The sequence below is a fragment of the Lagopus muta genome, chromosome 1 (assembly GCF_023343835.1).
Source record: "Lagopus muta isolate bLagMut1 chromosome 1, bLagMut1 primary, whole genome shotgun sequence".
NCBI lineage: Eukaryota > Metazoa > Chordata > Aves > Galliformes > Phasianidae > Lagopus > Lagopus muta.
Window position 1 is genome coordinate 143,339,388 of NC_064433.1, and position 26,929 is coordinate 143,366,316.

General features: G+C 37.9%; 1 protein-coding gene across 11 annotated transcripts in view; it reads left to right on the top strand.

Annotated features, from left to right (window-relative positions):
• The window catches only part of LOC125687867 (dedicator of cytokinesis protein 9), a 121,243-nt gene extending 95,922 nt beyond the window's left edge, over positions 1–25,321 (top strand). For 4 of the 11 annotated variants that reach the window (XM_048933155.1, XM_048933153.1, XM_048933156.1 and 1 more), the window contains exons 39-53: positions 5,449–5,564; positions 6,199–6,336; positions 6,626–6,808; positions 7,491–7,604; positions 7,748–7,963; positions 9,989–10,046; positions 11,459–11,565; positions 15,028–15,150; positions 15,498–15,611; positions 17,084–17,230; positions 18,934–19,144; positions 20,975–21,165; positions 21,996–22,096; positions 22,251–22,389; positions 24,055–25,321. In XM_048933155.1, coding sequence (XP_048789112.1) covers positions 5,449–5,564; positions 6,199–6,336; positions 6,626–6,808; positions 7,491–7,604; positions 7,748–7,963; positions 9,989–10,046; positions 11,459–11,565; positions 15,028–15,150; positions 15,498–15,611; positions 17,084–17,230; positions 18,934–19,144; positions 20,975–21,165; positions 21,996–22,096; positions 22,251–22,389; positions 24,055–24,177 — 2,081 coding nt within the window. In that variant the 3' untranslated portion in view covers positions 24,178–25,321. Of the gene's footprint in view, positions 1–125; positions 170–5,448; positions 5,565–6,198; positions 6,337–6,625; positions 6,809–7,490; positions 7,605–7,747; positions 7,964–9,988; positions 10,047–11,458; positions 11,566–15,027; positions 15,151–15,497; positions 15,612–15,859; positions 15,866–16,264; positions 16,301–17,083; positions 17,231–18,933; positions 19,145–20,974; positions 21,166–21,995; positions 22,097–22,250; positions 22,390–24,054 lie in introns of all 11 variants that reach the window. The other 7 variants (XM_048933158.1, XM_048933157.1, XM_048933161.1 and 4 more) reach the window with 4 other exon arrangements.
• Positions 25,322–26,929: the final 1,608 nt, after the last annotated feature.

Sequence of the window (26,929 nt, forward strand, 5' to 3'; positions counted from 1 at the left end):
ATGTTTTGACATCTGCTAAGGAGAAATAAGCTTCTTAGAATTTCTACAGAGAATGTGAAGCCCATGATTTAGTTTGTCTGGAAGTCAAAAAGCGTCCAATAATGAAGTGATTTTTCTGTTTTCAGTGTGAGAAAGATATCAAGTATTCTTGGAATTTCTGTAGACAATGGTAAGATTTAATCAGGTTGAAGTCAGCTTCTATAAGACTGCTGTATTGAAAACTAAATCTGCTTATGTCCTATCTTTTTAAATATGCTGCTCTTAAATTGCAAGTTATGCTGTATGTAAAGTATTCAGAAGCACCATTTTGCAGTCTTCAGCTTCAAAAGCAATTAAACTGGTTGACTAATCCAGTAGAATAAACTGGATAACTGGGTCTGAAAAGAATGGTGTGCAGTAAAGCAGTTATTTGACTTACACTATACTCATTTCTTGATTTCCTGAGCATATCTAACTGTCCCCTACAGATACTTAAAATCTTTTAGCTCATTATTTGTTATGTTACAAGCAACGGTCAACATAATTACCCAAGACTTACCACGCAGTTTGGTGGAAAACAAAAAAACCCACCCTGTTTATAAATGCATTTTCATATAATTTTAAATACAAGACATTCTTTGAATTAGATAGTTCATAAAACTATATAGTTCTGGAAAATATTTTTTCATGTAAGCAGTCTCCTGCTACTGTATTCATGCTGTATCAGTTCTGCTTCTACAAATTTTTACATGTTTTCTGATACACAAAAGTGCTTTCACACTGTATAACTACATGTTCTGTATGGTAAAATATTCTGTATAGGAATATTGATTTAAAAAAATTCTCTGGGAAATAAATCACCTCGTTGCTTCTGGACTTTATGTGCAAAACTCAACGAAGTTGGGTGATTTTAAGGACAGTGAGCTGAAAGATTTTAATAAATGCATGCTTATGTAAGAATAAACTTTCTGTTCTTTTCCAACTAGTTTGAAGGAATTATCACAGTGTCTCATTCAGTCAATTTTCAGTTAAGTGATAGCATTAAAAACACTGCTGTACGTTTAATAAATATAAGGATGTTAGACTTTGTATTGACCATGGTTTTTTAAGGTGAAAACATGTTGCTATGAAAGCCATGTCAGATGTTAAAATGATTTTTATGTCTTTTGTGTCTTGTTTTCTGACTTACAGTTTTGCGTTGTTGTCACTCCATCTGTATTATTTATATAGAATAGAATAGAATCATAGAGTCATTACAGTTGAAAAAGACCTCTAAGATCATCCAGTCCAATGTCCACCTACCACCAATATTCTCCACTAAACCACATCCCAAAATATACCTCTGCCCTTTCCTTAAACACGTCCAGGGACAGTGACTCCTGTTCCAGCACCTAACCACTCTTTCAGAGAAGAAATGCTTTCTAATTTCCACAATGAACCTTCCTTGGTGCAACTTGAGACCGTTACCTCACAGCCTATCACTGTTACCTGGGAGAAGAGGCGAACACTCACCTTGCCACAACCTCCTTTCATGTCATTGCAGAGAGCAACAGATGATAGATGAAGTCTTCTCTGAGCCTCCTCTTCTCCAGATTAAACGCCCCCGGTTTCTCCAGCAGCTCCTCATAGGACTTATGCTCCAGACCCTCACCAGCTTTGCTGCCCTTCTCTGGATATGCTCCAGTGCTGCACTGTCTTTTAATGAGGGGCTCAAAACTGAGCACAGTACTCAAGGTGCAACCTCACCATAGCTGGCTTCATCTTCCTCCTCCTTCGTCCTGCTAGCTACACTATTTCTGATACAAGTCAGATTGCTGTTGGCCTTCTTGGCCATCTGGGCACACTGCTAGCATTCAGAACTTTAATAAATCTTTTGGATAACATATATACTCACATAGTTAGGATGTATATGAGGATCCTTGCTCTTGTGCCAAAAGATAGTGATTTTAGAAACAACATTGTCTGTAAATGTAATTTATAAACTTCATTTCTCCCTTTTTAATTATTAATCCAAGGAAAAGAACTGATATCATGGTATAGGTGATATGTCAGATCTCTGGGGAATTTCAGTGTAGTTTTGTGACTTGCATGTGAAAGAAAATAAGACTTATATTGAAATTTCTGAAGCCTCAGAAGAAACAGCAAGAAGATGGATCTATATGTGTGTCATCTGTGTTAAAGGAGAGGAGGAAGCTCAGTATAACACAGTGACATACAAATGTACATAAGAAGAGATATACCTTCAGCTGTATTAGCAGTTTACAGTTAGTGTCAAGCACAGTCATTAAATATTATTCTATTTTCAGAGTTGTTAGGTAGTTTTAAATGCATGTTCGTATGCATGTCTAGATAGATCTCCATATCATATATGTTAGATGTCTTCTAATGAAGCCCAACTGAGTTTTACTTTGCATCCTGCCCAAAACTTCTGCAATAATGCAGTGTAAGCAAAGGCTAGTTTATTGTAAATTATTAATGGAAAGAAAAAGTTTGAACTGTTTGGAATGTTGTGGATTGGCTGCAGCTTCTGGTCAGAAGAGTGAAATATCAAGAGTTGGAAAGGACTCACAATAATTATCAAGCCCAACTCCCAGCTTCTCACAGCACCACCCAAAATCCAAACACTGTCTGATGGTGCTGTCCAGGCACTCCTTGCTCCAGCAGCTTGGGGATGTGACCACTGCCCTGGGCACCAGTTCCGTGCCTGACCACCCTCTGATGCAGAACCTTTTCCTAACACCGAACTGACCCTCCTCTGATCAGCTCTCTGCTATTCCCTTGGGTCTTCCCCTCTGAACCCCTTGTGGGGAAGCTGTAGGCCTCTGTTAAGCCTCTTTTTAGTCTTTTCTTTTCCCTGAGCTGAACAAACCAAGAGACCTCAACCGCTCCTTCTACATCTTGCTGTCTAGAACCTTTGTCATCTTCACAGCTCTTTTCTGGATGCTTTCTAGTAGCTGGATCTTATATGCCCCAAAGTGCACACCAGCACAGAGCAGAGCCAGACAATTCCTTCTCTCATCTGGCTGGCAGTGCTGTTTCTGATGCACCCCCTCAGGATGTGGTTGGCCCTTCTGGCTGCCAGGGCAGATGTGTACTCAGTGTGTATTCATTTTGCCATTGATCTGAATCCTCAGGTCCTGTTCTGTGGAGCTGATCTCCAGCTTCTCATCTCCTGTTCTGTAAATATACCCAGGATTTTCCTGTCCCAGATGGAGAATCTGTCACTGCTCTTGTTGAACTTCATACAGTTGGTGATTGCCCAGACTGCTATTTCATCTAGATCTCTCTCAAGGCCCTTCTACCCTTGAGTGAGTCAACAGTTCCTTGTAATTTAGTATCATCTGCAAGCTTTCTTAGTATACATTCAATTCCTGTGTTAAGCTCACTTATTAAGGCATTAACAAGAACTGGTCCTAAAATGGAGCAGTGTTGAATCCCCACTGTGGCTGACTGCCAGCCTGATGTAACCCCACTTATTATAGCAGTTTGAGTCCAACCTGTCAATCAATTGTTCTCCCATCCTATTATGTACTTGTCTAGCTGTATGCTGGACGTTTTGTCCAGAAGGATACTGTGACAGTATTGCAAACTCTTGTAAAATCCAAAATAATCACATCAGCTGGCTTCTCTTGGTCAGCTAGATGTGTGATTTTGTTATAAAAGGAAAGGTAGTTAATCAGGATTTTCTCCTTGTGAACAGTTTTTGGCCTAGACCAATGGCTGTATTATCTTTCAAGCGTATTTCAGTGGCTTTCAGGATAATGTTTTCTGAATTTAGCAGGCACTGGAGTGAGACTCATAGGTCCGTAATTACCAGAGTTGTCTTTTTTATTCTTCCTGTCTTTTTTACTCTTCCTGAAAACTGGAACAACTCTGGAACATAGGATTTATAATAACCTTTCTTTATATCTGGAAGAGCAAACAAAATATTTCTTTAAACAGTATTTTTCCTGTCCTCAGTGGGGTTTTCAAAATAGTCATCATCTCTTGATATCTTCAATGGTACCCAAACTGTAGGACACCTGAAGTCCCACCTAAACTGTAGTCACCTAAAGGTGACTGCTATGAAAAAGACTTTTTCTTGAATTTATTTAAGGAAAAAAATACTTTTACAAAAATGAAAATATTGGCAAGTGGCTGTTATGTTAAAACTTGCTTCAAAATACTGATTGTTTCTTTCTGTCATTACAGAGTTATAAGAGGTAATGGAACTGAAATTGTAGAGAAAAAACATGGGAAAAGGATGAGGTGGAGGCAGGGAGAATCACACACACACACACACACATATATATATATATATATGCATATATATTGCAAAAAGGGGTATACTTCCTAACAGAAAACGTGTAAATCTGTAGAAACTGATGGTTATTCTGGATCCTTTCCGTGCAGAATACACTAGTGCAGGTTTTACCAATCTTTTTTCCTACACTTTGTAGCTTTTTTATTTGCTTGTTTCAAGTTCATTCTTCATTGTTTTGTTCTTAAAAACAAACACCGTGACTTTTCTTTTAAAGCTACACCTAATGGTAGGTCTACTTAGTCTGGATAAAGAAAGAGGAAAACAATGGTATCTGCAGTTACATAGTTAAGTAGTGTAACAAAGGGTACAGAAAAAATGGCTAGGTGACAGCCTAAAAGAACTTCATCTCTTCTTGTCTTAGACTCAGTGAGTTCAAGTTATACTTCTAGCAATGCTAAGTTGTCTATGTTGGGCTATCTAATATTTTAACATGATTCACACCAAATTTGTGTAAAGCAGCCAGATCACATCTGTCAATCCAGTTCTGAAAGATCAGTGTTAGGAAACATAAACAATGTATTTTAACCATTGCTGAAGCATGCTGTTTTTTAAATTATTTGATTGCATTACAGAACAAAAGTCAATAAAGTATTTTGGTTAAACATGGAGTTATTGCATGCTATTCCTACAGAGCATAATTACTTCCTTAGGTCTTCAACTGTGTATAAGTGCATGTATTCCTTTGGTGTTCTGTATTTTAATAATGATTGAATTCAATATCATTATAACATCACTAAATCACCAATGCATATTTTCAGCTGTAACTTCATGCTACTGAGGCATTTATTTTGTGAATATATGTATGTACGTATACATGTATAAGTATATATTTTTATTTATACATTTGTGCGTATACATACATATATATGAAACATCAAACATCTTAATGTTTTCCTTGCTATTTATTGTTTCTGTTGTTGGCATTTCTATTTATTGTTTCTGTTGTTGGCATTTGTACTTTATTCTATGATCTTGTGCAAATTATGCTAAAATAATTGTTTGCACATATTTGACAAATGGATATTAATTGAATGGATATTAATTATTTTTCTATATTGAATGTTAACTCCTGTCAGACTTTATATTCATCAATCTTCTCAGCAAGTCTTTTGGAAATAAAATACGTGTAAATTTGTGCACTAAGCACTTACACTTAATTTTTGTAGGCTATGGCCATTCAGATGCAGACGTTCTTCACCAGTCTTTACTGGAAGCAAATACTGCCACAGAAGTTTGCCTTACAATTCTGGATACTCTATCATTATTCACAATGGCTTTTAAGGTTTGTCCTTGAATTTATGTTAACATCTCCTATAATTATACAAAAAAACATTTTTTTTGGCAAAACTGTTTTTAAAATTTTATTTTAAATTGCATAGCATACACTGTAGTTCTGTAACTTGGCACTTTTTAGCATTTCTGGTATTGTATTTCGTTGTTGTGGCATTTAACATCTCATAACCTGTTGAACCTTTCGCTTCAGTTGCCCAATATACTCCATATTGATCATCAGTATTCTGTTGGAAAAGCTCCTTCCTTATCCTAACTTTCTAAAAGTATTTCTGGAAACTGTAGTATCTACTTAATATGAGTGGTAAAACTGTATTTTCTATGCCAGTACCATAATTGATATTTGGATGCGCTCAGGTGCAGGCTTGTATATTGAACTTGATCTCTTCTTGTATGAAACATTCATCACTTAACAGCACTTTCTTTATAAGCAGGATCAATGCAATGGTAGAAATATCTCATTAAACCTCAGTTATTATTGCTTGTGTTATTCAATGTCTCAGTAATACTATGCAGATTTCTTTTTTTTAAAATTAATGTCTTGCTTTTTAAAAATATGTATGTTTTTAGAATGGTATAAATGTGTTGCAGTATAAAATTCCTAAATTCTCACTATTAATTTAAAGAATCAGCTACTGGCAGATCATGGACATAATCCACTAATGAAAAAAGTATTTGATGTATACCTCTGCTTCCTTCAAAAGAATCAGTCTGAAACAGCACTGAAAAATGTTTTCATTGCTTTAAGGGCACTTATTTTTAAGGTAAGGAGTTTTAAAATAATTTATCTCCAAGTACTTATCCAGATTTATAGCTAGAAATATACTATCTAGAACTTTGAGAACTAAAAATTTCAAATCAAAATTCATAAAGGGCCTGGAATAATTATTGTTTGAATTGCTGTAAAAACGACTTTGTTTTGTGAACTACTGTAACTGTTTTTTCAGTTGTTTGGGACTATTCATTTGGGGCTTGTGTTTTTCTTTAGATGTTTATGTTGTCAAGAGTGGGGTGTTAATGAATACCTTCTTTCTTTTCTGCTTTTTTCCTCAGTTTCCTTCTACGTTTTATGAGGGTAGAGCTGATATGTGTTCTGCCCTGTGCTATGAGATTCTGAAGTACTGTAATTCCAAACTGAGTTCAATTCGTACTGAAGCTTCGCAGTTACTGTACTTCTTAATGAGAAATAATTTTGATTACACGGGAAAGAAATCTTTTGTTAGAACACATCTACAGGTGAGTATACTTTATTTTTTGTTTGTTGTGTTTTAAAGTATCGTGTGGTCAGTACTTGTAGGTGGGCAATTGCATGCAGGAGTGCAAAGTCCTGTTGGATAAAGACGGAAATGTTTTATTTATTTGAGCAAGGTCAGTACAATTCCAACAGTAAGAAGAGTATATCAGGTACAAGGAAATAATTTGAAGCAATTCAGTGGCCCAGCATTATGCAGGAAATTATAATTTGTGAGTAGGAAATGTGTTCTTTAGACGTTGTTTTGATTAAGTAGCTTACAGCGTCATGTCTAAAGGAGAAAAGAATGAAGCAGCAAGCGCCTAGAAGTCTAAAATAAAACAGAAATACATTAAGAAAAGGCTAAAAAAGAAATAAATTGTTCTGACAAGGCTGGGAACAACAGTTCATTTCTTTTACGAGCTCTACCTGGTTCACCTAGCTGTCAGTCTTTAGACCAGAGGGTGCTTGCGCATTAAATTTATATAAAGCTCCTTTTTCTTGCTTGTCTTGCTGTACAAATGTATGTTTGTTTGTTTGTTTTGGGGGAGGGGAGAGTCTGTCAAATAGCATTTGACTTCAAGGTATAATCTTTCTATTTAAAAGAACAAAACTTTCTTTGTAGTTGCATCATAGGTGCATTTCACCAAGTATGCACGCACTAACTAGACATTTGTTTCTGTCAAGGTTATTATTTCAGTAAGCCAGTTAATTGCTGATGTTGTTGGAATTGGAGGAACTAGATTTCAGCAGTCCCTGTCCATCATCAATAATTGTGCCAATCACGACAAAATTATTAAGGTCTGGCTTTATTCTTCTTTCTATACCGTAGAAAGGCGGCTTGGAAACTTTTCCACAGCGCCTTTTGCAATGACATTTTAACTTCTTCTGTTACGCGAGCAGTAGATAAAGGTAGCAGTTAAACCAACTTTTCTGTGTTTTAGCACACTACGTTCCCTTCTGATGTAAAGGATTTAACAAAACGTATTCGTACAGTACTGATGGCTACAGCTCAGATGAAGGAGCATGAGAACGATCCCGAAATGCTTGTAGACCTCCAGTACAGTTTGGCAAAGTCTTACGCGAGTACGCCTGAGCTAAGGAAGACGTGGTTGGACAGCATGGCAAGGATCCATGTTAAAAATGGGGATCTTTCAGAGGTGAGAGAAAGATCAGACTTAATAAATTTATATCAATAAATTAATAATTCTAAATTCTAAATTAATAAATTTATTAATAACTTTTTGCTTAACTTTCTTGAAATTGCAAATACATTGTGTGAATGCTACTGTATAATAATGATTTTTAATTTTGAATGGTTGATTAATTTCAGTGGCTGATATCTTCTTTAAGCCAGTTCTGATTATTAAGGTATGGAATATGTTTGAATGCTCTATCAGTTAAGATGAAGAATGAAGAATCAGGCCTTCTGCTTACTAATATTCTTCAGTTATCAGTTGCCTAAAACACTTTGAAGCTCTGCCTTGAATTCCTCTCTGGTTGCCTTTACAGAATTATCTTCATTTTCTTCCAGAAGGCTTACCAGAAAAACTCCTGATACTCTTAAAATTGTTGAACAGCAGTTTTGTTGCTTGAAAACAGAAAGCTGACTGATTTCTCTGTGCTGCTTAAATATTTAATTCTAGCAAAAGGGAGAAGAGAGAGTTGGGATTCTTGTATGCCTTCACAGAATCACAGAATTGTAGGGGTTGGAAGGGACCTCCAGAGATCATCGAGTCCAACCCCCCTGCCAAAGCAGGTTCCCTACACCAGGTCGCACAGGTAGGCATCCAGGCAGGTCTTGAACATCTCCAGAGAAGGAGACTCCACCACCTCCCTGGGCAGCCTGTTCCAGTGCTCCGTCACCTCACTGTAAAGAAGTTCTTGCTCACATTTGTGCGGAATCTTCCTATGCTCCAGTTTCTGGCCGTTTCCCCTTGTCCTGTCTCCACTCACCCCTGAAAAGAGTCCAGACTCGCCATTTCCCCCCCCACACCTTAGATATTTATAGACCTGGATCAGGTCTCCTCTCAGTTTTCTTTTCTCAAGGCTGAACAGACCCAGTTCACTCAGCCTTTCTTCATAGGAGAGATGCTCCAGGCCCTTCACCATCTTTGTGGCCCTCCGCTGGACTCTTTCCAAGAGATCCCTGTCTTTTTTGTACTGTATGCCTTGATGTATAGCCATTATATCAGCATACAGAATTGATGTTCTTTCTTTCTGGAAGTTTGTTCCATCTGAAAACAAATCATGTTGTATCGCATGTATGTTTAGTGGCCCTGCTAGGCAGGGGGGTTGGAACTACATGATCCTTGGGGTCCCTTCCAACCCGGGTGATTCTGTGATTCTGTGATTCTGTATCACCAAATTTCATAAACGTATCTATTTCACTTACCATGTAAGCAAGTAAGTACCTCCGAGAAATCATTGCTGCTGCCTTACGTCTCATTGCTGTAATTCTTTTATTCTGCCTAGTAGCTATGCAGAAGACGTATACAGTCCTCTGTCAGTAGTTTACGTTTTGATGGAAGCAGGTCCAGCTCTTTCAGTCTAGGTTTTTAAAAACAGACCTGAGGAAATGACTGATTTTTATTGAAAGTATGGAATATTTGACTGAACAGCTAGAGAAAAACCCCTGTACATCATCAAGTCCAGTGCCACGTGAAGCATGAATTAGAGAGAATCTCTGGCAGTTACTTACATTTTTTCTTCAGCTCCAGAGCCGGAGATTCTTCAGCTTCCATAGGTAAACATTTTGCTGAATCTTGAATCTTTTTTGTCCTTTCAGTGTCAAGTGATCAGTGCCAATTTAATAAAAACATCTCATGTTTGTAGACAACTCTGGCCCTTTTATTTAGTTTTCTAGATCGTACCAAGCAAATTCCTTCCAATACATCCCTGAAGGAAATTTACCTGGTGTTATTACAGCATGGAAGTCATTAGCTTGTGAACACTGGGCAGCCTCCAACTGAGTGCTACTCAGTGCTCTGGTGATAAGGGAGGCTCTTGCACAGTAACTGTTCTGTGAAGTGAGGAGGAGAATTCTTACACAAGTCATCATCTTCAAAGCAGCAAACAAGGAAAACCTAAGAAATTATTCCAGTCTAGCGCTCTTCATATATACTTAGTTTTCAGTTTTGCATGATGACTGTAATTTACAAAAGTGTTCCTGTTCTTGCTTTTAGGCAGCAATGTGCTATGTTCATGTAGCAGCACTGGTTGCAGAATATCTCACACGGAAAGGTATGATTTTGAAGTCCTACTTAAATGTGGGTTGGTTGTTTTTTTCATTATGTGTAGGAATAGCAGTGGTTTCCCTGAGGAAGCTGTAGGCAAAAAATTCTGACTTAAGTGAATAGCAAGCTTACAGCAGCATATTTACATGTTTAAGAACCAGCATTTTAGCTGAAGCTAAAGCAGAACTTTTAGGAAGGGAAAAGCTTTTAATTTAATACAACAGTTGCTAACACCTGGTTAGACCCTTTCTAAGCAACTTTATCAATGAATATTCTTATTTGTTAAGTAATTTCTCAGGTCTCTCATTATTTTTTTGCCTCTTACAGAATGATTATTCACTTATAGGCTATTCCCCCTTCTCCACTGATTTGAGAAGCTCCTCAGTGACCAAATCTGAAACTCTGTTGTCTTAAGTTACAGTTCCAAGTACTGCAAGTCTAACAAAACCCAATAACAAGTGATAATCTTTATATACTTGCTTTGGGTTCTTTGGGTGACTTCCTATTCTTGTCTCCTGTCACATGGAAATTACTTCCTGTTAGTAATTTGGAGTCAGTCCTACCTATGGCATTTCCAGGAGCCAGACATAAACGTGCCTTTGAGGCAGTCATTCAGTGAAGCCGCTGGTTGTACAACTGCCATGAGTGAGGAGAAAGAATCCTTCTAGGAATGAGTGGTGAAGTAAATATGTACAAGTCCTTGTGCTTCTGTACTTGTCACTGATTGCTCTTGAGGCTTTTACAAGACAGATCTTGGCCACATAGCCTGACTGCTTAATTCAGCAATCTGATAGAATAAAAAATACTTACACAGGATGGGTAAAAAGAGGTAGGTTTCACTTTAGAATATTCTAAAACCAATTATTGGCGAATATATATTTTGTAAAGGGAGTTAGATTGATGATATATTTTTTTTCCTATTTCTAGGCCAACTTTCTGTATCTACCCCTGACTAATCTGTACAGTCATCCTCTGACTATCTTGTGTAGTTCACATCAGTCTATGCATAGTGTTCAGACTGGAGACTTGGATATGCCAGGGCTTGTTCTTGTACAGTTCTTGCATGACCAGTGTTATGAAATACTGTAAAAGTGAACTTAGTTCTGTAGGCTTTGGGGTGGGAGAGATTGGACACAATTTTTAGCTAAAATAGGAAGATTCATACACTACATGTTTTTGTAGTCAGAATGCAAACGTCAATCTGCTTGTCTAAAAAAACGATTTCTACTTAAGATGAGCTCTGCTCTTTTAATCATACAGTGAGAAGCTGTGTTTTCTTCTATTGTTTTGGTAGTAAGTGTATTTAAATACAGCTTCTGACTTATCCAGCATCACAAAATGGCCTAATGTTACTCTGCAAGAGGAAGGTATTTTGCCAGCGTTTAAGTGAATGTGTCTGGTTTTCTTTTTCAATGATAGGGATGTTTAGGCAAGGCTGTATTGCCTTCAGAGTAATCACACCTAATATAGATGAAGAAGCTTCAATGATGGAGGATGTCGGGATGCAAGATGTTCACTTCAACGAAGTAAGTAAACATCAGCATGTAAGAACTGATGCACATTAAAGCGCCATTTGTTTTTCCAGGGTTTGTGTTTCTGAGACTGACTACTATCACCTTCTTTGCCACCATTCTTATCCTAATGGAAAACAAACAAATAAATAGGATTATTCTCCGAGCTGTCCAGGTTCTAGGGAATTTACTACATGCGTCTGTTTTACATAAAGCATCAGCTTAAAGACTGCTGTGATCATGCTGTGTATTTGCTAGCATAGTTGAGGGAGTGAGGGACAGACAACTAGTTGCAGAAACTGAGTTGAAAAAAAGATCAGTGTTGTATAACCATAATTGTACAACAAAAAATATTTTGTGTTCTCATTTGTGTATGGTGAAGGTGTATGACAAAATTATTTGTCTGCAAATTGAACACACTGTAGCAGACTGAGGAGCAATAGACATAGTGGTTTTAAGCCTTGAACTTTTACTCCCAAGTTCTGGTACTACTTTGCTGTATTGTTTTAAGACAAAAATTGCAGACTTGCCTTTTTCTGTGAAGGCAGGAGTTGTAATTATTTGAAATGAGAAATATAGTGCTTTTTGTTTGCAAAGCATGCAGAAACAGGTTTGGGGTTTTTTATTATTATTACGTGTTGTATTCTTTAAAACACAGATTCTCCTCAACTAGCATGAATGTAGCATGTTACTCAAAGAAAAATGTAAGCTATTCTAACTGAGCCAAGAGTTGGATTTTTGTTGAGTACAGTCAATGGAAACTTTTGTTGGAAGCTCTTGTCGGTGTCTACCTGACAAAACGTTTGTCAGAGCTTAATTCTTTTGTGGTTTTCAACTGGGATGTCTTTATTCTTCTGATTAGTCACTCAGTGCAAAAAGAATATACAGCTTTTCCTGAGTCATTGAACCCTGCCCAGTTTTATTTCCATCTCTCAGTATTTCCATGGAGCAAAAATATGCCAAGGCTGAAATTACAAGCCTGCGGCTCTTGCAAAGAATTCAAACTTTGCCAAATTTCATTTTCCCTCTATGGAGTCCTTTTTTAAACTTAGCTATGGATAAGTGTAACTGGTTAAATACTGGGGGGAGGGGAGGAGGGGGAAGCATTTTTCAAATAACTTCTTATAGTTTACCCTGGGAGGAGTAATACTATGAAAGAAGTCCCCAGTCTCTTCTTAAGAGACTAAAAATCCTGGATAAATTCAGATGCCTAGTACTTTACAGAAGTTCTTCAAGTATTCTATTTGCTTCTTGAGTGGGAATGTATCTCATGTAGAGTGTTACCTCCGTATGTTCTTACAACACGGGAATCTGTAATAGTCTAAGGAAGAGAAATTGTATAAGAGATCAGTAGGGTAGAGTAATGGGAAGATACAAACGTGTATTTCAAGATCTACTTTACTACAGCTGAGCTAAATGAATCTGTGTTTGGGGTTTTTCCTCTATCTGTTAACTGCTATTCAGGATTAAATCTTCAAAATAGTAATTGGTGGGATGGAGGTGGAGTGGGGGAGGACCTGTTTTTTAACAGTTACTATATGTATTTCATTAAAACAGTTGTGTAGCCAGACAGGCCTATTCATCAGCACCAGTCAGATTCTCCTTGCAGAATTACAATCTTGTGGATGTCACAAATTGCACAGCAAAAGCCTGGAAGCTATTATCCTTTCCATTCCATGCTTTGCTGTAGACAGTTCTTCTGTCAGAGTTCTGAGCTGTGGCTGACAGACTGTTGTCCAGTGCCAGATTCCGTGAAGAATAAAGCTTGGAAAAATTTAATTCAGATTTGCCTGAATTTTTTTTTTTTTTTTTTTTTTTCCCAAAATAAAATTTGCCAAAATACTGTTCCACCTCAAATATTAAGTCACTATATACCTTTTTTTTCTTTTCTTTTCTTTTTTTTTCTTTTCTTTTTTTTTTTTTTTGTTCTGGTGCCTTGCTAACAGTGGCTGTCCATGTGAAAAATTATTCCAACTTCAGACTGGTAAATGAAAGTTAATGCTTCACAGCATGCCTTATGCAAAGGAGGCTATTCTGTGACCATGCAGCCCTTTCCAAATAGGAAAACTAACCTAGATTCTCAAATGCCAGATAATTTCCCTGTCACCTTTGTGTTATAGCTATGTAATGAAAGCTGTGGGACAACCCAAAGCAAGACGAGTGCCTTTTAATCTTACAGAACGGAATCCATACATTTAAAAATCTGACAAATAAATTTGTAGTGCAGTATTACTTCAGGGGAAGCCTTTCCATGGCCAGCAAATGCTTTCATATTGCTTTACTTACGCACTCTAAGACGTATAACCTTTTCATGGACAAGAATTTTTTTTCCCTAGTGATTTAGCAGTTCAAGAAGAATGATTGTTAGACTTTCATTCATCTGCACGCAGTGGAGTGAAATCATCTACCATTTATCTTGCTTTTTCTCACTGTGGGCGGTTCTCAGAATCAGGGATAGTTATGCAGGCAACTACTGAGTGCAGGCAGCAGGTTCCAGTACAAAGGGAGGTTTAAATTAGTGAATATCTGGAGCCATTCTTGGGATTGAAATACAGGAGGCTCCCCCTGAGCACCAGGAGCAGTGCTGTGCTGTGCGGGTGCCGGAGCACTGGCAGCACTGGCACAGGCTGCCCAGAGGCTGTGGGGTCTCCTCCCTGCAGCTCTCCAGAACCGCCTGGCTGTGGGCCTGGGCACCCTGCTCTGGGTGGTGCTGCTGGAGCAGGGGCTGGGACACGGGGACACAGAGGGACACAGAGGGCCCTGCCTGCCTCAGCCATCACGGGGTTCTGGGTGTTTGTTTCTTCATTAGCCATCTGCGTCACAAGGGACAGCATTTCCCATGTGCAGCTTGTGATCTTTGTATTCTTTCCTGTGGGCAAATTAAGTTTTGCTGTATTTGGATGCCCTCTTGTGTTTGAGTTAAGACTTGTGGATGGTTCTTGTAGTCCGGCAGCAGCATGAATCTTTCAGTTTTCACCACGTGGCTGTTCAGAGTGAAAACGGTGGAGAGGATGTACAGCCCATAAGGACCAGGGAAAGGAGGAGATCTGTAGGGATCATTTCAGCATGTGATCAAGGGCAGTAGTTTGCAGACTTTTTTTTTACTCTACTCAGAATTAAAGATGGCTTTTCTTAGTGATGCGTCTCAGTCCTCTACCTAAGGGCAGAGTGATATACAGTAGCACTGGATCTTTTCAGAGTGTAAAAGGAGTTTGTGAGCCAGCTTATGGCTTGACTATCATGGCAACGGTGGTACCAGAAGGTCTCTCTTCGTCTCGTTCTTGGATTCTAGTGAAGGATATTGGATCCCCAAACATTTTTTAAGAGTTCTGAGATTGCCACAATCATTTTAATTTACAAAATTTTCTTTGGAGGCAGAATCTCTATTTCTGATTGAAAGGAATAGCAGTAATACCTTAACGTGCTTTTAGTGACTGCCACTTTGCTTTTGTTTTCCAAATGTGTATCCAATTCTAGGATGTGCTGACGGAATTGTTGGAGCAGTGTGCTGATGGACTGTGGAAGGCGGAACGCTATGAACTGATTGCTGATATATATAAACTTATCATTCCCATTTATGAAAAAAGGAGGGATTTTGAGGTACTAAATCCATTAGAATTAAATTTGAATGAGAAAAACCTGATTTTTAATCTAACTACATGAAACAGTACATGTCATAGAACAAAAGGGAATTCTAACTACTGTAACTGGAATGTGAATGCGTTGAAATGTTTGTGTTTTTATTTTAAAGAATTCCAATTTTTTCAAATAAATGTAAATTATTGGAATTTAACCTTGCATATTGCCAAGTTGTAAAGGTGCTAAACATATTACTACTGTTCAGTAGCATGGTTGCTGTTAACTACAGGACTGTCATTCACACCTGTTGCAGATAGGAGTGTTTGCTGTTATCCTGTTACCCCATTATTCTCTTCTTTGAATTTTAGCGGCTCGCTCATTTGTATGACACTCTTCATCGTGCATACAGTAAAGTAACAGAAGTTATGCATACAGGCAAGAGACTGCTAGGAACTTACTTCAGGGTAGCATTCTTTGGACAGGTGAGTAGCACTTATCGTTACTGCAGTATGCAATGAGAAAAGCCTTCATTTATTTTACAAGATGCACAGTTTCATCATTTTTGCTGATACCACGATATAAAAAGCACAAGAAATGCGTCCTAAAATAAGTAGTTAAACATGTCAATAACTTGCTTTGAAATATTTACCAGTTCCAAAACAGTTCTTTCTCATTTTCCTCAGTAAATTTTTTGCTTTTTTTCCTCTCTTCTTTTATTTACTACCTTAAGGCAGCGGTAAGTTTTCTGTAATGTCAGTTCTCAGCAATGCATTGACTTAATGTCTGTGGTGCTGCAGTGTGGTTGGCAAGGCTGCTTCTTAGATTGGTGTGCATTCAGAGCCACTGCAATTAAGAAAAATAATAACATTAAGTTCCATGTGGAGAACAAGTCGTTCTCGCCCATACATCGGGATGCATGCTTCAAACAAAAGTTCCGGCTGTGTACTGAGCAGCTTCACATCCTGCAGTACGTGTTTACACTGCATACGTATCAGTATGGTAGCACGCAGTACCCAGTAATGCACCTTCCACATGCACAGCCCAGTCGGTAGCTGTTAGCAGAGCATGGAGACTTGTGACATACTCTGAGTGGTGTAACTTTACATGTATTCTGTTGTCTTTTATAACCTCATAGCAATACCAGTTTACAGACAGTGAAACAGATGTTGAGGTAATTATAGTAACTGCTCGTAAAGCGAGCAATGCAGTAACAACTACTGCATTTCACTGTAGTTTGGTGTGGGTATTTTTGTCAATCTGCCCTGTGTTTACATATGATATGTTGCGCTTTTCTCTTTTGTCTGTTACATTTTATGACAGAAATATATTTACTTTCTGATTTCAAACATGAATTCAGACATGGCTTTTTGTTTTAAATCAGTCCCCTGTTTCACTTTCCACACAGTCTTTGTAACATTTGGCTATGGTTTCAAAAAAGAGCTCTAAGTAATGGAAATAAAGAAGCGTGGGCCGGAATGGTACAACACAGAATTAAGATGTTTTCCTAAATCAAATTTCAAACTGTTGTCAAAATCCTTGTTTGTGGATCAGATAGTTGTACAAGGCAACAAAACCTCTGTTGTGGCAAGTGAAACAGTACTGACAGTTCACTTTTAAAGTAAAAGTGAAGAAAATTCTTCTGTATCAAGGGCTTGGCACACCATAGCATTGCAACAAACCTTACAGTTTTAACTTTGTGTGTTTCCATTATCTTTCACTCGTTCTGTAGTAGATGATTATTTTTCTCTTTTTTCTGTTCTGTTTGTTTGTTTGTTTTAGTTTTCTTAGGAAGCCTTTTATTTAACTTAGATTTTATTTGTTGATTTATATTTGCCTGAAACCTGATGTTTGATGTTGGTTTCCTTTGAACCACAAACATGTTCATCTTAACCATTGTTCAGCGTGGCTTTTTATTTTTTTCCAATATTTTGTTTACTTAATTGTTTCTTTGCAGGGATTCTTTGAGGATGAAGATGGAAAGGAGTATATTTATAAAGAGCCTAAACTCACACCTCTTTCAGAGATTTCTCAAAGACTCCAGAAACTCTACTCTGACAAATTTGGATCTGAAAATGTCAAAATGATTCAGGATTCTGGCAAAGTATGTTGTTTATTCTCTCTACAGGATTCCAGTACATCACTTATTCCCATGAATCCACTTGAAATAATATGGGATCGCTGTCATTTACTCATTTGGTGCACAACATGCATGTATAAAAACTGCTGGTTGAAGGTCATGGGAGAATCACCTCCTTCCAACCTGTAATTCAGTCTGTATTTCTGTTATGCTGTAGGAGACCCTGCTTCAGCAGGGAGCTGGGGAGTAGATGATCTCCAGAGATCCTCTCCAACCTCAACCATTCTGAGATTAAGGACAGGAACCTTTGAATGAAAAAGAATTATGGTAACCCGTAGGCTGAGAAGGCACAAGATGCCTTTCTGCATTCCTTTCATTCCCTTCGTCAGCCAGTTCAAGGCTTCAGACTCCACGTTGATTTTCTCACAGTCTAACTTCTTGTCTCTTCTGTTCACTGATTATATAAGCAAGATCACAAAGTGCTGTGCTTCTCAACCACTTACATTCAGCAACGGTGGGCTTTTCAATACTTCTGCTCAAACTGGAACTTTAAAGGAAGGGAGAACTTACGCAAGGGTTTAATTTCATGTGTTGGAAGATGAGATTTATATTGTACTCTGTTTTTCACAGCTCTTGCAGTGTACTCCAAATAAAGGCTTTAAACGTACCGAATTCTTTTCAAATAATTATAATCTGTCTGTTTGTCAGCATTCGTAGGGAACATTTCTATCAATTATGCTGGAATGAACACATAAATTACAGTGAAGATCCAGTCTAGTAATCAGAAAATATTGCGGATTTCTGTATCAAGCAGCATGTCCCATTAAAAACTGGCAGCAGATGGGTGACTTGAGTTCTATTCACATTTGCTCCAGCATTTAAAAGCTGACTTCAGGTGTATATCTGCATCACTGCTTTTCACAGTTTATAAAAGCCAATGGCTCACGATCAGGCAGAGATAACAAATATTTGGCAGGGGACTGAAATGGCAAGAGACAACGTTTAGAGGGGCGCATAAGTTTAGGGTCACCTCTTTATCTAATGATGGGGGGAATTTACAAGAAAAAATGTGATTGGTCCATTTAGGGGATTGGGACCCCATTGGGCAATGATTTTAGGAAGCCTCATCTACTGCTACTGGAGGTCAGCTGCCACTTTTACAAAATTAAAAACTTGGCACTCCAAACTGAACATGAAGCCTACGACATGGCCCCCAGCTTACTCTTTGGGATCAGTATAGGGTGTCACAACTAGGACAGCCAGTTGGTAGAAGTGCCTTCTGGAGGTAAGATCTGCACTGTCTAAAAGGTACATTTTTATTTTCAGCTGTTCACTTTTTATGTATTGCTAGTTTTGCTCTCCAGTATCTTCTTGTATCGGCCATCATGGAGGACAGTATTTGTTTTTGTTTCCACTCTTTTTTTTTTTTCTCCTCTGACTTCTCCTGAAATGCAGTATTTACTGCTAAGCAGGAATAAAACTATTTTTATTGTAGTTTTGCATATGGCAAATAATCATAGTGTTAAAAAAAAAGACATGTAATGACCATACCAAGCTTCAGAACAATTAGAAACTGGAGTCAGAGAAGCCCATGAGAGCATTAATGTTTTCTATGTTTGCAGCAAGCCAAATATAGTATCTGAAACTTGTGTAACTGCAATTAAATCCACTGTATTCAGAATTTAACTGTTTGGTTGTTTGTTTTTTTGTTTTGTTTTGTTTTTAAGGTAAATCCAAAGGATTTAGATTCAAAATATGCATACATTCAGGTTACACATGTAGTTCCTTACTTTGAAGAAAAAGAATTGCAAGAAAGGAAAACAGATTTTGAAAGGACTCATAACATTCGTCGCTTTATGTTTGAGATGCCTTTCACTCAAGCTGGCAAAAGACAAGGAGGAGTGGAAGAGCAGTGTAAACGGCGGACTATCTTGACAGGTACTCATTGGGTGGAAATTTCCTGTAAAAGAAAACTGTTCTTTGAAAAACGTATTTACTTCTTGATGCTGGGCTTTTCTGTATGTTCTGTATTTTGTCTGAAAAAATCCTTTAGAAGATTTCACACCTGGCTTTTGGAGTTTACAAGAACAGCAGAATATATCAGAATGTTTTATACAATGCTTTGTAAAACAATTTTTAAAATGAGTGTGCACTTCAAGCTAATACTCAGCATTGTTGTACAGAAGCATGCAGAGGAAAAAATGTCAGTTAAAATATTTTCCATATTTTAACCCAAAAGAGGCTTTCCATTGGTTTCTTCAAGTGATAACTATCAAACAGCTTTTTCTTTAAATTTCAAGAACCACAAACCTGGAATTGATTCAATTTTTCTTTGAAAAAGGCTTTTTTCTGTTTTGTATGTGTTAAACGTGTGAGCTTGTGTATCACCGCCTTAGTGTTAGTAGTGGTAAATTGAGCTTACAGGAGTTAGTAGAATCAGTCATAGAATCATAGAATCCTTAGAGTTGAAAGGGACCTTTAAAGACCATCTGGTCCCACTCCCCTGCAGCGAACAGGGACATCCATGGCCAGATCAGGTTGCCCAGTGCCTGACCCAGCCTTGCCTTGAACGTCTCCAGGGACATCAACCACACCATTGGGCAACTTGTTGCAGCACCTCACCACCCTCACTGTAAAAGGTTTTTTCCTTCCATCTAAAATAATATGTCAGCTTTTTTTTCATATAGATAAATCAGTTCGTAGTATCAGCTTTACATAGCTAATACTTCAGAGGAAATCAATAATATACTCTTGCTGTTTTTTTTTAATTCTTCTCCTCTTTGAGCTATGTGGATGACAAGCAATTCTTTTTACAATTCTCCTATTAATTAAGTTCATAGAATCATAGAATCACAAGGTTGGAAACGACCTATAAGATCATCTAGTCCAATCGTCTCCTCATCACCATTGCTACCATTAGCACTAAACCATCTCTCATAGCTCCTCATCCAGGCGCCTCTTGAACACTGCTAGGGATGACAACTCCACCACCTCCCTGGGCAGCCATTGCAGTGCCTGACCACTCTCTGAGAGAAAAAGTTCTTCCTTATGTCCAACCTAAACCTCCTCTGATACAACTTGCGGCCATTTCCCCACGTCCTGTTTGTTGCCTGGGAGAAGAGGCCAAACCCCTCCTCGTCACAACCTCCCTTCAGGAAGTTGTAGAGTGCAATGAGGTCTCCCCTGAGCCTCCTCTTCTCCAGACTGAACAATCCCAGCTCCCTCAGCCGCTCCTCATAAGACTTGTGCTCCAGACCCCTCACCAGTTTCGTTGCCCTTCTCTGGACACGTTCCAGGGCCTCAATGTCTTTCTTGCAGTGAGGAGCCCAAAACTGAACACAGTACTCGAGGTGTGGCCTCACCAGTGCTGAGTACAGGGGGATGATCACCTCCCTGCTCCTGCTGGCCACACTGTTTCTAATGAAGGCCAGGATGCCGTTGGCCCTGTTGGCCACCTGGGCACACTGTCAGCTCGTGTTCAGCCGAGCATCAACCAACACCCCCAGGTCCCTCTCTTTTTCACAACCATAGTTCTAATGTTTTATTTCTTTGTTACTGTTATAGAAATAACAGTGAGGCTTCTGTGCGTTAATACATGTAAAGCTATGCATATTTAAATTTTCAGTGTGTTGTTTCCCTGTGCAGGCAGTATATTAAATTATGTAATGTATTTTAAAGCGGATGATGAGTTTTCACTTCCAATTCTCTCAAAGTTCACTTTATTCAAAGACCTTTTAAAAACTTCATTAGACTCATTTTTGTCCACAGCTATACATTGCTTCCCATATGTGAAGAAACGCATTCCAGTAATGTACCAGCACCACACCGATTTAAACCCCATTGAAGTAGCCATTGATGAAATGAGTAAGAAAGTTGCAGAACTCAGGCAGCTTTGTGCTTCAGCTGAAGTAGATATGATCAAATTGCAGCTGAAGCTACAAGGGAGTGTCAGTGTTCAGGTAAGACCGTTCACTTTGCCATTCCGTTTTTTGGCTTGTTTCTGTCACTGAAAAAGTATCAGAGTAGCATTTTGCCATTAATTTTCATTGTGAGTATTCAAGTATGTCCTAAGTCAGTAATATGCTTGCTGTTGTTGGCAGCTTTTCCCAGAATGGGAAAAATACAAATATTTCATATAAACATTGATCAATTGATATTTATTTGTATTCAAAGGTTAAGATTATGTTTCTGGAATCTTTGGTGGTCTGAAACTAGAATAAAATAAAATAATAAGCAGATAATAATAATAATAATAACTAGAATAAAGTGACTTCCCATCTGTGCCAAAATTCACACCATTTATCTAGCTGTACATCTGTTCACATTAGGTTCAGCATGCTTGTTGCTGATTTTGTAGGGGATGAAGGGGGGAGCTTAAATACAGGAGAAGGACAATAGAAGAAAATCTCAGTGTGTAATGTTTTGAGTTTGTGTTTATGTTGTTTGGGTTTTTTTATATCATCGTTAGCTAAGGCAAGCAAGGGCTGAATGTAGTAAAAAGAAATGATCAGATCCACCAAAATAGGATACATTGTGCGTGAATTTGAGCAAATAGAAATCAATATGGTACTGGTCTTACTAGTTATTTCTTATGAAGAAAATCCAGGATTTCTTGTTTTATTTTGTTGTTTGTTTTTTTTTTAATAGTTTTTTTGTTTGATTGGTTTAGTTTTAGATGCATTTAAAAAATAATTGTGCTCTACTGAGAAAGCCAGGACAATTGTGGTATCTGCTATTGCAAAGACAGTAAGTCAGAGAGCTAACCGTATTTTGTAATTCTCGTTCTTAGGTTAATGCTGGTCCATTAGCATACGCACGAGCCTTCTTAGATGACACGAACACCAAAAGATACCCAGACAATAAAGTGAAGCTACTGAAGGAAGTGTTTAGGTATGTTTGCATGTTTGTTTGCTTTTTAATAAAATACATAAAAATTCAAGACTGACAAAAGATTTTTAAAAACAGTTTTAAGTAGCATTTTTAATTACTTGTCTGGTTTTTGTATTCCTTTTTGAGATCTTTGTTATCATTTTATCTAAACCAGGCAATTTGTTGAAGCTTGTGGGCATGCTCTTGGTGTGAATGAGCGACTTATAAAGGAAGATCAGTTGGAATATCAAGAAGAAATGAAAGCCAACTACAGAGAAATGGCAAAAGAGCTTTCTGAAATAATGCATGAGCAAGTAGGTGCTGAGATGAATTTATGCATTCCACTATTCAAAATGTAGCTGAAATGTGTAGGGAAAGCATGTATTATGCTTTACTTTAGGGAACTGTGCTCGTTTTCTTTTTATTTCTCTCAGAGTGCAAGCATAGCAATTTTTTTGCATTCAACAGTTTGTCAGTGGGATGAAGTTCTGTTCATGTGCTTCTCTGTTTTCTATTATTTCCTCATCTTTTCTTCTCAAATACTGTGTTCTGAGTAGCTCTGTGCTATAGATTCTGGTGAAGCACAAGAATGCAGCATGTACACAGGATTTGTTTTCATTCTCTTATTCTTTTGTTACACCATGACAGAGAAAAGCTTACCACAAAAATAGGTTTATTGTAGCCACTGATAATGGAAAATATGATGAGATGAGGTCTGTAGTTGGGTGGAACCATTTGTCAGAACATGCTTTTTTATTTTTTTAGGAAAAAAAAAAGGTTACCTCACGTATGCAGTCTTGATTGATCCCGCAAACAGGAAAAGAACTAATAAGAAACAGGATAGTTTGACTGTAATGTAATGTACTGAAAAGTAGAAGGCAGTGGTGTTTTTTTAGGAAGGAGATGAACTGATTGGACACCTGATCAAAATAAATGAAGTGTATGGGAGAATTAGACAACTGTACAGAAGTTCCCTTCAGAAAAGAGAGGAAAATGCTTTGGACAGATAGTGATAATGAAAGAAAAAATAATCCTACACTGGTGCAGGAAAAAAGTAAAAGAATATGATGATGGTTTGAACACAGGAAGAAATAATCAGAATGCAGTGCAAGATGCTGATGTTTAAAAAATGCTCATGTGTGAATTTCCAAAGATTGAGGATAGGAGAAAAGATGTCATGCTTGTAACTTCAGGAGTCAATCAAGTTGGATGACAGTAAACGAAGAGAAGGGGCGAACAAATGACACTGTGAAGCAGTGAACAGAATATGAATGCACAGCATTGATGTACACTATTAGCCCACTGTTGTGGGTTTTATACAAACGTAGTAATTAAAACATTCTATGTAAAAAATAAAGAAAAATTAGATTCATCTCATCTCGAAGGCTTAGGATCACAAAGCCTTCAGCCAAATCTTCAAGAATATTACCCTTATATGCCTGCCTGATGCTGTACTTGAAGAAAAAGCTTCTCACAGTGTTTGTTTTGCCACCGAAAAAAGCAACAACTATTAGCTGTCTTACAATGGTGTGTTTTATGAAGAATTGCAAAAACTTTGTGTGGAAAATTGTATAAAATAATCTTATTTTTCTTTTTTTTTTCCCCTTTGCTTGCAAATATCAGATGGGATGGTAATTAGTTTTCTTTACTTTTGCTCTTAGTTGGTCTAATCTTTGTGTAATTCCTCTAAGCTAAGGATGAATCTTCATATTCTTCATAAAAAGTGTACCTTGTTCAGTTTGCTCTCTCTCTCTCTCTCTCTCTCTATTTGTCCTCTGGGTGAGTAGGTGTTATTAGATGACCCTGCTTGAGCCAAGAAAGTTGGTCAGGGGGGCTTCCAGCAAAAGCAGTCTGTGCTTCTGTGATGGTAGAAATGAAGTCCTTTCGGTGAACTATAGAAAGCAGTATTTTAATATCTGGTTTGTAATTGCTTGTGTCATTTTGGAACATTTTGATGACTGTACGTTTTCCATTTTAAGATTACTCCAGTTGAAGAAAAGGCCAATGTTATGCCCAATTCGCTACACATTTTCAACGCCATCAGTGGAACTCCAACAAGCACAACAGTTCATGGGATGCCCAGTTCTTCTTCAGTTGCATGATTGTTTTGTAAAGTACGGTGGGGCTTTTTTGTTGGATTTAGTTTTTTCTTAGGTGTGTGGATTTGCTTCGTTGTGTGCAGACTCAGGATGGTTTTGAAGCTAAATGTTGGGCACGTGCAAGCTGCATAATACGTAAAAAAGTCTGAGCACACTTAGATATCAATGCAGACAGTGATAAGCAAATAGCAGTTACTGGTATAGTCCTTTAGAATAAGTAAAGGAGGTGCACATATAGTTTTTAATCTTCCTGGTAACACTTAAAAGCATTCACAGTGTCATCACAGAAGTGTGTGTTGAGAAATTATCAAGTTGAAGTTAATTTCTGCTTTTCATTAGAAAGTATTATTAAGATGAATTGCACATTACAAAAAGTGTTGTGGGATGTAATTTTGCAGATATGTAACATTCAGGTGTTCTTTTTTCGTGTATGGCGCATAGAGATCGATTCCAAGTACAGGAATTATTTTGGGACTAGACAGAGACACTAGTTTTTTGGGTTTGATGAAACTGACAGTAGTAGTTTTTGTACCATTTGGCAAATTGTTGTGCTTTATTTTATACCTTGTTGCATTTTGGAAGTATGTGAGCTTGGATCTTGAACAACTGAATACAACCAAAGGTCTGTATTAATGAACATGGAGTTACACTAAACTATCAGTAGTAGTAAACTGTTATGTACATATTGTTTGTTAATACAGTCCATACAGTCTGTACATAAATGTATTACATTTCTAAGCATTTTTAATATTCATACCAGCTCTTTTCCTGCTTTCAGGTTATTGTGAAAATTTGCTCATTCCAAGTATATGCAGACTTTACTGTTCATTTATTCATGTATATAAATAAGTGCAATATAAAGATGTATACAGTCTTTGCTATGTTAGGTTTATATGCAGTTATTAAAAGAAAAAGTACTTTTTTGCCAAAGCGATGGAGTATGTAATTGCTGATCATGGTTCCTGTGGTAAATGGTGGTATAATTTAAAGCTTTTTCCATATTCTTATTCTTTTAAGACATTAATTTAGTAATTTTATATTTGGGGGAAATAAAGGTTTTTAATTTTATTTAACTGGAAGCACTGTCCTGCTGTAATTAAACATTCTGTACTACATCTATATTAAAAGAAAAAAAGTAGTTACTTTTCTCACCGTGTGTTCTGCTTTTTATTTTAGATTTGCCCATAAAACTGGTGAAAGATGAAAGCTTGATTAAAATTAAAAAACTTTTTGCAGCTTAAGTCGGAGACTAGATGAAGATGCTTCTGGGGTTATATATATGTCCTGTTTCTTGGTGCTGGAGGGATTGTAGGTCATTAGATAAAAAACAACAAGTTGGGATCCATCTTGTTTGGTCCAAGTAACATAAACGTTGTGACAACTAATGGATATTTTCACCACTGCTGTTAATATTAGGAAGTCTACCAAACTCTTCATTAAATGACTGTAGCAATCATTTTGCCTTCTCACATTAAGTTTATTGTCATTTTCTATGGCACGGCATCAAATTCATATCTTACTGCTGCTCATATCAGGTTTTTCCCAACCGCTCATCCTGGTTTAATTTGCTTTACGCCAGTAATTTTCAAATGAGTGAAAGTGAGAGATCAGATGTTTTTTCAAGTGCATGAGGAAAACCAGATGTCTGTCGGGAAGATTTATCTATCTCTCTACAAGAAAATGCTTCAAACAGCTGGATGGGTACGTTTCAGTGGACATTTAATGTTTGAAAAAATTGAATTTGAGGCCTGGAAGATGTCTGGTCAGAAATTGGCTTCATGCTGTTGCACTAGTCAACATTCTTAGCACAACAACTACGAAGGGAGCTGAATCTTCTGATACAGCTATTAAGTAATGAGTTTTTTTTTTCAATTGCACAAGTTGTAAATGAAACAGATAAGTTCTCAAGGGCATACAGATAACTGCAAGAAATAGCCTTAGTTAAGCAAAACTGTTCATTTCATTGCTCATTCCACAACTCTGAGAAGTCTCTGTATGCTATGCAGTGAGAGATAAGTTCAGAGTCATATTTGATTTAGTAAAGATTTAGAAGCCACTTTAACCATAATAATCAATATCAAGGAATGTAAGGCAGCAAACACCTTTTATACGTTTGATAAGTGGAGGAATTGTCAGCATAACTATTTAGCTTGTGACAAAAATAAGAATCATAGAATCACAAGGTAGGAAAGGACCTATAAGATCATCTAGTCCAATCGTCTCCCCATCACCATTGCCACCACAAGCACTAAACCACATCTCACAGCTCCTCATCCAGGCGCCTCTTGAACACTGCCAGGGACGGCGACTCCACCACCTCCCTGGGCAGCCATTGCAGTGCCTGACCACTCTCTGAGAGAAAAAGTTCTTCCTTATGTCCAACCTAAACCTCCTCTGGTGCAACTTGCGGCCATTTCCTTGGGTCCTGTTTGTTGCCTGGGAGAAGAGGCCAAACCCCTCCTCACTACAACCTCCCTTCAGGAAGTTGTAGAGTGCAATGAGGTCTCCCCTGAGCCTCCTCTTCTCCACACTGAACAATCCCAGCTCCCTCAGCCGCTCCTCATAAGACTTGTGCTCCAGACCCCTCACCAGTTTCGTTGCCCTTCTCTGGACACGCTCCAGGGCCTCAATGTCTTTCCTGTAGTGAGGGGCCCAAAACTGAACACAGTACTCGAGGTGCGGCCTCACCAGTGCTGAGTACAGGGGGACGATCACCTCCCTGCTCCTGCTGGCCACACTATTTCTAATACAGGCC